This window comes from Curcuma longa, chromosome 7 (assembly GCF_044706935.1).
Source record: "Curcuma longa cultivar G26 ecotype Majalengka, Jawa Barat chromosome 7, ITB_CL_G26_1.1, whole genome shotgun sequence".
In the NCBI taxonomy this organism is placed as follows: Eukaryota; Viridiplantae; Streptophyta; class Magnoliopsida; order Zingiberales; family Zingiberaceae; genus Curcuma; species Curcuma longa.
Genome location: NC_133867.1, coordinates 4,319,810 through 4,332,190, shown reverse-complemented (window position 1 = coordinate 4,332,190; position 12,381 = coordinate 4,319,810). Strand labels below are relative to the sequence as shown.

General features: G+C 34.9%; 1 protein-coding gene across 2 annotated transcripts; it reads left to right on the top strand.

The window, feature by feature from the left end:
* The first annotated feature begins 1,239 nt into the window (after positions 1–1,239).
* LOC141832347 (NADH dehydrogenase [ubiquinone] 1 alpha subcomplex subunit 2-like) lies at positions 1,240–9,230 on the top strand. Of its 2 annotated transcripts, XM_074719850.1 has the most exons (4): positions 1,240–1,421; positions 1,516–1,622; positions 8,835–8,909; positions 9,151–9,230. In XM_074719850.1, the coding sequence occupies exons 1-4, from the start codon at positions 1,336–1,338 to the stop codon at positions 9,213–9,215; spliced, it is 333 nt and encodes a 110-aa protein (XP_074575951.1). In that variant the 5' UTR covers positions 1,240–1,335; the 3' UTR covers positions 9,216–9,230. The 2 variants fall into 2 exon arrangements, with proteins under 2 accessions (XP_074575951.1, XP_074575950.1); XM_074719849.1 differs by lacking the exon at positions 9,151–9,230 and having other exon boundaries at positions 8,835–9,118.
* The last annotated feature ends 3,151 nt before the right edge of the window (positions 9,231–12,381 follow it).

The following is a 12,381-nucleotide window of genomic DNA, read 5'->3' as shown; positions in this document are numbered from 1 at the left end:
ACTAGCATATAAGTCAACTGGATGACTTGATCTCACAAGTCATGGATATGAGATATCAAGTTGACACATGTATATACATTAGAGAATGCATACTGAATTGACCCGTCATGGAAAAATTTCATGGATTATTATACGAGTGTCATAAATTTTCTCATGTGACTATTGGTATGAATAGTCCTTAGACCTGAAGTCACTACGGTTTCCTATATAAGGAGTTATGTATTTTGGTGTCATCATATGTCACCCATAATAGGGTGGACTATAAATGTATGCTCCTTCATATGTGTAAGATGTTTGCTAGGGTGGCACCTAGTTGTGCGACTGTTGCTGCGAAGTCGTACACGTGCTCTTGTAGGATGGGTCACTAGTCTCCCCAGCAATTATCCTTAGTGTTGTAGCGCCTGTATTCATCCAGCTTGAGGATGTTGATTTGCTGGAGCTGCTCCAGTGCAGCTGAGGCTTTTTCCATGGCTTTAACATGGATCTCCTTGAGTTGGGTTCTGAACTTCTGTTCTTGCGCCAGCGGTTGAGTCCATGTTTACATCCTTTGGTGATTTCCTGCTGGGTTGCTGCATATTGCTGATTAAGTGGGAGATGAGGGACGCTGCCTCCTTCTGTTGTGATCCTCTCTTGATCTGCGCCTCCCTTAGTGCTTCTATTGCTGCTTCCATTGCTAGAACCAGATTCTCTATTTGAGTTTGCCATTTAGGTCCTTACTGCACACAAGGCGAGATACTATTTGTGAAATCTGTTTACTAGATTTGTTCCATCGAAAGTTGACCGAATTATTGCAAACTTCTAAACTTCTTTATTGGATTCACTCCACCCAAAGTGGAATGAAATTATTGCAACCTGCCAAACTATGGGTTGGCACATCACAGGCATCCAACTTTTGTGGCTACGAACTATTCAATTTACCCCTTTTTTTTCTTAAATTTTAAAGGTTAAATTGAATATATTTTTTTGTTTTAAGAAAAATCAATTTAAAACCAAAATCAAGATTAATTGAGTCTAAAACCAAATTTTAATTAAAAAATCATAAACTACTAAAATACTAAAAATTATATTATTTAATTAACAACTAAAATTATTATATTATTTTTACTAAATATATTGTTGAATTTTTATTTTATGCTAACGCAAATAGAAGTAAATGGGAAAAGATTGATTATTTTAATTAAAATTAAATTAATATATATATTTTTTCTTTTTGGTTTGATTTACTTCGAATTACAGATTTTTTAGGGTTCTATTAGCGTCCTTGTGCTGGAGTCGTCATTTGATCTGTTACTAGGGTTTTCGTTCATTCGAAAGGCCATTTCAATTTTGCGAAGGATGGCGTGGAGAGCTCAATTGTCTCGCAATCTGAAGGAGCTTCGTTTCCTTTTCTGCCAGACTTCGCCAGCCAGTGCCCAGACTCGGTAGTGAGCTTGTAGTCAAAAACAAAAAACTCCATCGGTACTGGTTTTTGACGTTATTTCTTTTTTTTTTTTTTATCGTTCTTCTGTTTTACAGGGAATTTCTGCACAAGAACTACAAGGATCTGAAGACGCTGAACCCTAAACTCCCCATCTTGATCCGCGAATGCAGGGGAGTTGAATCTCAACTTTGGGCGAGATACGGTTAGTATGCTTATTATTATTATTTTTATGCTGAACTTCTTTGTGTTCCGCTAGTCTTAGTATTGAATTGCATATTGCTGATGATAAACTAATTAAAATTATGAACTTGTTTTGCAATAGGCATTATATTCTGATATAAAAAAATAGCCATATCTAAATTCTCCCTTCAAACTATTAACCCCTATAATAGGTAATTGATTTTTTTTTTTTTCTCTTATTAGTTGTAAGACTTATTATTGTTGGGAATTAGTATTTTTATTTTTGACAAATTACTTCTGTATGCCTATAACTAAGATATTATGTAACCCTTATACATCAAGCAACCAAGTTAATGAATTAAAAGCCCTTGGCTATTAGAAGTCAATCCCTTGAAGTGATTATTTACTTCTTTTCTTTAATATCCTATGAGATAGGATGCGAGCTTTTATCAACATGGTATAGAGTAAGGTTTCTCATCATCACCAATCACCCTACATCACAACACCTCTGAAACCACCATCACCACTATCTCGTGCATCATAACATCTCTGGCACCATATCCCCTAACACAACAAATACCCCATTGCCACCATCCCTAATGCAATCATTATCATCATTCTCCTACATCTTGATTCCATCACCATCGTCATATTGCTCCGCAAGACCACATACATTGTGCATGGTCTTAACCTGACTTTAAGAGAAGAAATTTTACTCCAACATGACAATAGGAGGATCTCAACTTGATCTAAAATGGGTTGTAGGATTTAAAGCTAACTACGAAGCCCAATTAGGCTACTTAAAGCAAGGATTGAAATCTCAAGCTGTATCGCGCGATACGGGCGAAAAATTTTGTTCCGCCAGCGGACCGACACTAGCATAGGCGTTTCGGTTGGGATACCGTCTGGAGGCATCGCTCGGTCCGACGACGCCCCCAGTTGCATGTGGTGCGACTTTTTTTCTTTAACTTAAGTTTTAATAAAATTTTAATAATCAATTCCTAGTTATAGTTGGGGATAATTTAAATAGACTTAATTAAAGTTTCATAAAATTTTCCTATTATTTTTAAAAAATATTTTATTTTTTATTTTTAAATATTTAGATTAAACTTTTTATTTTAGTTAATATATTTGATATTTTAAAATACTGAAACTATACCGGCACGGTACGATACAGTATTGAAGTTGTATTGTTCTGGTCCGGTACTGAAATCTTGGCACGGTTTGATATTTTAAACCTTGACTTGAAGCATTCATATCATCCTTATCACAATAGTAAATGGACAACAACAAAATTGTAGAGCTAACGCTCATGAAAATCAAGACAACATCCTTTCATGTATGAAGGTGAAATCTCCTTGTTGGGAGACCAATGATCCTATTGGGTGGATTTCAAGAGCTGAGATTTTTTTTTTTTTTTTTTTTTGCTTTCATTACACACCAGACACTATAAAAGTGGAGATAACACCTATGAATTTGCAAGATGATGCTATCCAATGGTATGACTGACTTAAGACATGCCATAGACATCTAATATGAGAGGTATTTAAAGGATCCTCATCTGATTTGCCTCTTCTGAGCATAAGGATGTGGATGGAGAGTTAGCCAAAATTTGACACACTACAACAGTGCTAGAGTACCAAGGACGATTTAAGCCACTCCCCAACTGAGCTCATGATTGGTTAGAAAACCAATTATTACATTTATTGAAGGGCTTCATCTTGCCATATGACGAGAGGTCAAGATGGATTAACCTCATAGCATAAAGGTTACTTTTTCTTTTATATGACTACAAGAAGAGACGATCAATAAGGATGGTGGAGAAATTACATGGTAATCCATCAAAACACATATCGTCATGCAACACCTTACAAAGTGACAAAAGAAGAGATTAAGGAACGAATCAAAAAGGGTTATGCTAACATTGTGATGAAAAGTGGCATATTGAGGTCATCAATATACGCGAAGATACTATTGATGAATGAGCCAATAGAAAACCCAGAGGAAGAAGATAATCTCAATGAAGGTGAAATGCAAGAAAACACATGTGAAGTAGAAGGGATATAAGGCGATATCAGTTCATGCTTTAGTAGGTATACATGCTTCACAAATGATAAAGGTACAAGGATTAATTAGAGGATAATATTCATAGGTTCAGGAAGCACCAATAATTTTTTATACTTGACCATGGCAGGAAGTTTAAATAACAAGTGAAACAAACATTTATATTTGATGTTAAGGTGCATGATGGAAGATCCCTTACATGCCTAGGAAACTATGCTAGCATTAGCATATTTTTAACCACAGATATCTTTCTCCTACACTTTGATGGATGTGCTATTGAAGATTGAGTGCACTTCCAAAACTAAGGAAAAGAAATTTGCATCAAGGGAAAGGGGCGAGATGATGTTGCGTCTGTCAAGTCGTCAAATGAAGTGGGTATTAAAAAAAGATTGTCACATTTTTCTTATGCAACTTTCCATCAAGAAAGAACCTAAAGGTACACCCTAAGCTTCCTAAGAATTGGAGATTCTTCTTTTAAAATTTTCTTATATATTTTCTAAGCTAAAGGGCATAGTTATTAAAGGCACTCGTCTAGCTGCGCCTAGGTGCAAGGTTCCCGGGGCCAACGACCAAGCGAGCTTCTTGCACCTAGTCACCTTAAGTGCGTGCCTTGTTAAAATTTTATTTTAATTAATATATTTTATATTTTAAAAATACCGAATATCGAGGTTACTGGTATGCTTGAGGCGCGATTTCGCCTGGCTGCGCCTAGGTGCAAGGTTCAGAAGTTAGACATACAAATGTAAAACAAGCCCAAAATAAATTTTTTAAAGCTCAGTCCATACCTTTAATTACCCTTTTAATTAATTACGTAGTACGCATGTCGCACTTATTTCTTTGCTTGTGAATGAAATTGGAGTGTTTTTAAACATGTAAGTATAAATATTTAAGGAAATATTAAATAAATGTATTATAAAAAATAAAATAAAAATATTTTTTTATTTTGTATGAAGCTTCATTCCAAAAGAAGAAACCGGTTGAAGCAAAAAAGACTAAATGATTTAGTTTTTATTAAGTATAATAGGGCTTTGAGGCGTCGATATGATATGCGTAACACTGTCCATCCTATTTCTTTAAATGAGATAGACGATAACAATGAATGGTTGATCAGGGATTGAATGATAACATTTATTAAGAAAATGATTTAGTATTTGATGATGATAATTTGATTTGGAGTGAAGTTGCACGAGCTTCTGGAGTTGGTGAAGATGCTTGTAGTTTTAGATCTCGAGTTTCATCTTCTTTACAAGAAGTAAGGGTAACTGACTACATCAAAAGGAACTAAGAGAAGATCTTCTACAAGTCAACTAATTAACGAAGAGGAGGAAGAAATCGGCCTATACAAATTTGATTGGTCATGATGATAATGAATATGGTCGAGGAAGATGATGAAGATTTTGATGATTTAGATGTTTTAATTTTTTTTTAATTTGAATTATGCATAGAACGTATTTATTTGCTAGTGAATTATATATTTACATTATTGTTTAATATTTTATGGACTATAGTTTTGTAGTGAAATATTTTGACAGAACTAGAGTGCCTTACTTCAATAAGGCGTGCACCTCACTTTGCATCGTGCGCCTTAGGCCTCATAGCACCTATGCGTTTTTGGGCGCCTCACATGAGATTTTATCTTTACCCCATGTTCAGAAGGAACAAATTGAGAGAAGTTTACAAGAGATGCTTTGAGCCAATATATTTGCTCAAATGTAAGTCTATATTCCTCCTTGATATTGTTTGTTCAAAAGAAAGGTAGAAGTTGACAACTATGCATGGATTATCATGCTCTTAATAAAATCATAGTGAAACACAACTATCCCATCCTTTTCATTGATTAATTGCTTGATGAGTTAGGAGGTGCCATATTCTTATCAAAGTTAGATTTTCACTCGTGATACTATCAGATAAGAGTCCCCGTCCCTTAGCATTAAACAACCAAGTTAATGAAGTTAAAAGCATTTAGCTATGGAGATCAAACCCCTCTAAGTGATTATCCTCTTTCTTTTCTTTAATTTCATTTTTTTACCATCAATTCCCTATAACCATGCCATCCTTTCATGAAATTTTATGGCCTTCCATTACTAATTCCTTTAATTCTTGTATTCATGCAATCTTTAGAAGGTCACTTTGACATTTTAGCTCATATATATTCTCGAAAGTCTAAATCTTGAAAATTGTATAGTAATAGAAAGTTGGGTAGATGTCCAAGGGAAGGAAATGGGGTAGATTGGCATAATCACTTTGACTGGCCAACTCATACACAATCATGATGGATTATAAAGGACTAAATTCGGTAAATTAGTGCTTTAACATGAACTATATTTAGCTATACTTGATGATCTTATCTTTTGTCTTAGGTTTTATGCCAACCTTTAGGCCTTCATACTCCTTTGGAATTCCCTCATAACCAAAGAGAACTTAGACTTCGTTGAGTGGGAAGGTGGAATGGCCCATGTCAAATAGGGTGGCGCCACACATTGGTGCAAAGGGGAGGTGCCTCTCTAGCTGAATTAAGATGTTGATGCATTATATCTTCATGCTTCTCAGGGGCAAGGTGTTGTCATATCATATGTAACCCAAATGTCTTTAGTTTCTAAAAGCCCTTTCCATTGGATAAGGTATATGTGGGTGCTTCCATCTAATAATATTACCTACCGATGGGAGTGCATGAGTTGGTACTGATTATATGTGAATTGTAGGCAATTCAATAGGCAAAGAGGAAGGCTTAAATACTCTCTGGTATGATAGTAAGCCCTCAACATTGAAAATTATGTTGACAAATTAACAACATATGTACTAATGCTCATTTTTCTCATAATTTGTAAAGGATTGGAATGGTGAGCCTAAATCTATGATGGGGCGAATGCAAAAAAGCATATAATCCATATTCTGTATTCCAACGATGTATATTAGTTTGAAATTTATAAACCTTATTACTCATGTGACATTCTCCCGACATTAGTATGGATCTCTTTGTTGCGCTTAGTAAAACTCTCAATTAACTTAGACGAATAAAAAGTGGAAAGGTAGTCTTGTTAACAGGTTGATGATCTCTCTACCCATACACAATTTCAAATGTACTATGGTTGGTAAAGTGGTTTACAAAATTTCTATGGGTGAATTTGATAAGATATATATATGTTACACAATTGAGACTCACATCGCGTTGGTGTATGCATGTAGTGCAGGGATTTGTAAGGTAACCTTTTGGAACTTCATAAGCCATTGTAAGGTTTGAGTCATTGATGATATACCATCTCCTTTTTTTTAGAATATCCATTGTATGAGAAGGTAGAGGGGTTATCTCAAGGGTTGGGCTGGTTTACTGGGTGACTTAGGTTTGAGCTTTGATTTGTTGAGCTTGTCTTGGTAGATCTAATATTTTGGCCATTGTGTTTGAAAAACTAGTTATTTGCTTGTCCGTTGTGAGCAACAAAAAGACTGTAAAGCCAAGGTCGACCAAGGATAAATGAATCATGCTTATATGAAGGACATCACACCATATTTTGTCTTGATATGAGCCAATCTCAATAAAAATCAAACAACTTTGAATGATGAGAGAGAGGTCCGATTTATCTATGGCACCGTGTAGGGGTTCAATTGAGGTTTAGGTATGAAATGGATATTCTAGAAAGTGTTTGTGTGAAAACTACATTCATGTAACTTCCATTGTCGATCACAATTTTGCAAGATTAGCTTCTACACTTTGGATAAGTGTAGAAGATAGGTGTACATTCCATGTGTAGTTTGATGTGGACGTGGAAGAGATGCACCACACTACATGGAGTCCAATAGCATTTTTTTTGTTTCCTTAAGCTCATGATTAGTTTGTTTACTTTTAACTTATTTTTTTACACATTTAATTTATGTTTTTGTTCTTAATCAAATAAAAAATTTCAACCTTTCTTAACTATGAAATAGTTAAATGGGTAATTTTTTAGAACCTATGAATTATTAAATTATGAGTAAAACTATGAAATAATACAATGCATTTCAAAATCTTTGAAAAGAAACAACCTGTCTAATTTTCACATTAACAATATTTTTTCTCTATTTACTTGATTTTTTTGTAAATGTAAGATTTATTTGAGTTTTGCTTTAGGTTTTCTTTTAATATGTATAAGATATTTATGCACCTCATATCTTAATAAAGGACAATTTAGTAGATTATGTCTTTATCAGTGTAACTTTAAGCATTACCTTAAATGCTAGTTGTAATCGCTCCACCAACCTATATTGTTTAGAAACAAAAGATTTGATCAAGGAATGAAATCTCATTCCAAGTTAGAGATTCAATTCTTTGCCATAATGAGATTGCTAGTTCAATGCTTGGCATGTTGACTCAAAATGTAAGATGCATTGACATGGAGGAAGGAATGCTGAACTCTAACTCTTGTCAAGGTTGCCTCGTGTTACCTGCAGAAGCCTTGTGCCAAATCTATTACAGGTCATAGAACTCACTTAGTCTTGTGTGGAGGCTCAAATGTTGTTGAAGTCATTGTTTTTGTCACACAAGTTTATGCGAAGGTTCTAACATTGTTACAACAACTCTGTCGTCATGGACCATGCTGAACTCAACCTTGTCGTGGTCACTGCAGTTTCTGTGCAAGTTTCATTGTCTCAGCCTATTTGCTTTCCAGTCAGCAGTCAACAGATTGAACAAGATGTTTTACTTGTGTCATGTGTCTGCTAAGACATGAACCACATATTCTATTTCTTTCTTTAACTTGCCAAGTGAATTAAACATTGTGTCCTCATTATAGTCATGGATCCTACCAAATGCTAGTTTTATTCCTAGTTGTAACTTCTGAAAATTTCAATCTAATTGGAACACGAATACTAAGCTATGGCTTCAGTGTGTAACTATGTATCGATCGAAACTTTTGTTTGATTGCACAATGGAGGCATGAAATCATATCAATATGGTTAAAAGTTGAATATGCACTTATGTCTGGACATGTGATAGCTTTGTCTGCTTTTAAAATGATGATCTTGGTTAGGTGTAGCTAAAATTTCAGTTCCAAGTTTTAAGAAAGCAGCAATTGCTGCAAGAACCTTTCATATTTCCAGATTGCTTTGTGGTTAAGTATTGTATTTGCATTTTAGTTGGAAACTTTTATATTATTTTGTGCTTGCTTCTTTTCTAATACTTTGGTTACTCTGCCAGATGTGGGTGTTGAGAGATGTGTTAACTTGGATGGTCTGACCGAAGCTCAAATTAACAATAAACTAGAGGAACTTGGTGAAGCTTGACTGAATACATCATGGACAACTTATTAAATCAATGGCATTTGTTTCCGTCTGCAATTAAACTGACGAAAACATTTTGTTTTAATTTCCAAGTATGCTCTCCAGGATGACTCCTAAACTGTTGGAAGTGGGTCATTATATTTATTTTGAGTTTCTCCTGGATTATTTCATTAAATAAATGGCATTTCTATCGGCCTGCAATTTAACCGCGTATGCTGTCTGCCAAACTCTAGGACGACTTCTAAACTGTTGGAAGTGGGATATTATATCTTCTTCATTCATCATGATTAATTTGTAAGTTATATTAAACACAGCTATCGACTTCTAAACTGCTGGAAGTGGGATATTATATCTTCTTCATTCATCATGACTAATTTGTAAGTTATATTAAGCACAGCTATCGACTTCTAAACTGTTGGAAGTGGGATATTATATCTTCTTCATTCATCCTGACTAATTTGTAAGTTATATTAAGCACAGCTATAGCTGGTGGACTTAGTATACGGATGGATGAGATGACCTGCATTTATAGTTTGTCTCAATAGTGAAATGAGTAGTTGAAAGACCAATAGAATTCTTGCGAGCAAGTTGTTACAAACTTGTTTATTACAACTTGTGCGACAGATACTTTTTCTCTGAAAAGTTGCTAAGTTTGATTCTTGCACAAGAGAAGTTAAGAGAGGTTGGAAGAGTTTAGAATATTAGTAGGTAAAGATGACTTATTATTTCTGAAGATATTTGCAAGTGAAAGGAAAAGAGGTATTTACAAATATTTTTCTGATTAAAATTAGTTTAATTTAATGGTTTACATTATGTATCCAAAAATTTCTTATAAAATACTTAAATATTTTTATAATAAGATGATTTTAGAAAAATGTATAGAATGACCTTAAGGAAGAAACTAGAAGGAAGATTATGATGAAGATCATAAGCCAAAAGGATGAACAAAAGAGTAGATCAAGAATTTCTATTAAGTTTGAAAATTGGTGAGCTACCATATTTTTCTCTAGGTAAGTTGGTGACGACCGTGACATATTCTCTTCCTTGTAGGCTTGATATGCTTGGTAAATTGTCATAAAGCATTCTCTTGTTTCTAACTTGCCTTATACCTAGTGGATCCTTCCACTTCATTAAGTATTAAGTGTAGTTTATGTTAGTGTCAGTCCTTAGTGCCAATCATGAGATGATTGTTTAAGGAACACATATATCATATTCATTAATAAAGATAAAGGTTTGCTTATTATATTTATTTCTTATTCGTGCTGTATGAATAAATATAATAGTATCCTTGAGTAGTAGGTTCTTGTCTATAGTATATCAATTGGTTGAATTGATAGTGAGAGTCTGTAGACATATATATAACACTACTCTTAACTATTCCTAGTCGAGCATTAATATGTAAGGACAATATTAATGCGTTAAGACTAGTATGTAGGTCAATTGATGACTTAATCTCACAAGTCATAGATATGTGATATCATGTTGACACATTGGTACATGTTAGAGACTATGTACTAGAATTGACCCGCCATGAGAATGTTTCATGAATCGTTATATGGGTGTCATAAACATTCTCATGTGACTATTGGTATGAATAGTCGTTAGACTTGAAGTCACTACGGTTCCCTACATAATAAGTTGTATACTTTGACTTCGTCAAACGTCACCTGTAACAAGGTGACTATAAAGGTGATCACTAGGTATGCAATAAGTTATGCGGAGGGATGTAAGTGATGTAGATGATATCTATCCCTTCCATATGACGGAAGTGATATCTATGGGCCCCTTGATAGAGTAGGACTAAAAAAATGCATGATCATGCTCGAATAAGTCAATATGAGATATTGAGCTATTTGATTGAGTAGTCTACTTGGAAATCAAGAAATTAATGATTGATAAGAGGATGACACGGTCTATACCTCATTGATCAATCTAGATATCAAGGATAAAAGGACTGAGTCATACAAGATAGTAGTCACAGAGAGGTTGTGTCGGATCTTGATATTCTGGTCATTTGGGTAGCAATGATGTATTGCTAGATGCCGCTCATTGCTTATGTCTATAAAATGGTTTTAAAGATATTACCAATGTTACGAGAACCTATCGGATCACACACTTAGAACATGTGATTTGGAGATGGTTCATGTGATAAATCATTGGGTCATTGGATTGAGTCTAATGTAGATTAGACTCATTGAGTGGGACTCAAGGTAGACTCATTGAATTAGACTCGAGTTGGACTCAAGTCAATTCGGATTGAGTGAGACTCGAGTTGGACTCAAATCAATTCGGATTGAATTAGACTCGAGTTGGACTCAAGTCACACAAACCAATTCGAATTCATCAAGAGGGGGGGGGGGGTTCCATGATCACTTAATATGAGATTAATGAGGTATTAATTCCATGGAATACTAAAAGTCAAAACCCTTGATATTCCATGGTGATATATAAAAAGAATGAGAGGTTTTTTCTTTGACTCTTGGATGATTGCACCTTCTTCCTCTTCTCTTCTATCTCCTTGGTCGAATCAACCTTTGTGGCTAGCACCGCAGTTTGATTTTTCTCCATCTTGGTGTTCGTGTGGATATCGTGGAGGCGCGAACACACTGATCGCGCTGAGATCTGCTAAGTAAAAGTTACTGTCGGAATTGCGAAGATCTCGCATCAAAAGTAACATCGATTCCAGTAGATAGAATAGTAAGACGAGTATGGTTTTTCGTATGGATCTTCTGAAGGATCCTTTTCCTCTGCGTTTATACAGATAAAAATTATTTTTATCGCATATAAATCTCCTACAGCTTGAGGCCTCTATTCTATGAATAATAATCTTGTTTGTAATGATTACTTTGCATCTTCATTGATGGAGGTGACAATAACTATTGGTGTGCAATTAAACATGAACCTGATTTGATCTTCTTGGTTTTCATGGTAAGGCATGAGAATGCTTGCATTAGAGACAAGATGAATGTTGAACTTTGGTTGATGTTGGACTTGGGTAACACATCTTACTCACACATTTGATTATGGGGAAGGGACCTTTGTATCTTCTTATTAACCCCTTGTGCACTTTCGAAAATTACTTAAATTTCTAGGGTAGGAGTTTCACAAGTATCATGTCACTTTTCTCGAACTCTATATGTTGTCCTTTTCTATTTGCCCATTTCTTTATCTTCTTGGTGACTTTGTTTAAATAATATTGGTGCAATCATGTCTTAGCATGTGTTTACATTGTATTTTGATGTTTGGGCAATGTTTAAGTTAGAAAACATGATTTATCTTGCATGTATATCAAGTGTGTTAGTGTAGGTAAGTTTGAACACCAGAAGTCCAAGAAGGTTCTTAGCATGGAAAAGTCCAAGTAGACACTTGGCACGAAGGAAGTCCAGGTCAATCGATTGTTAGACAACTAAGGAAGTCCCAACGAGTTGATGAAGACGATGCTTAGCAAGTGGTGCATGAAGTCA

Excerpts from the sequence above, each read along its gene's own strand:
- LOC141832347 (XM_074719850.1), top strand. The coding sequence starts at position 1,336 with ATGGCGTGGAGAGCTCAATTGTCTCGCAATCTGAAGGAGCTTCGTTTC. Across the intron at positions 1,623-8,834 it reads TCAACTTTGGGCGAGATACG|ATGTGGGTGTTGAGAGATGT; the intron begins GTTAGTATGCTT and ends TTACTCTGCCAG. Across the intron at positions 8,910-9,150 it reads CAATAAACTAGAGGAACTTG|GACGACTTCTAAACTGTTGG; the intron begins GTGAAGCTTGAC and ends GCCAAACTCTAG.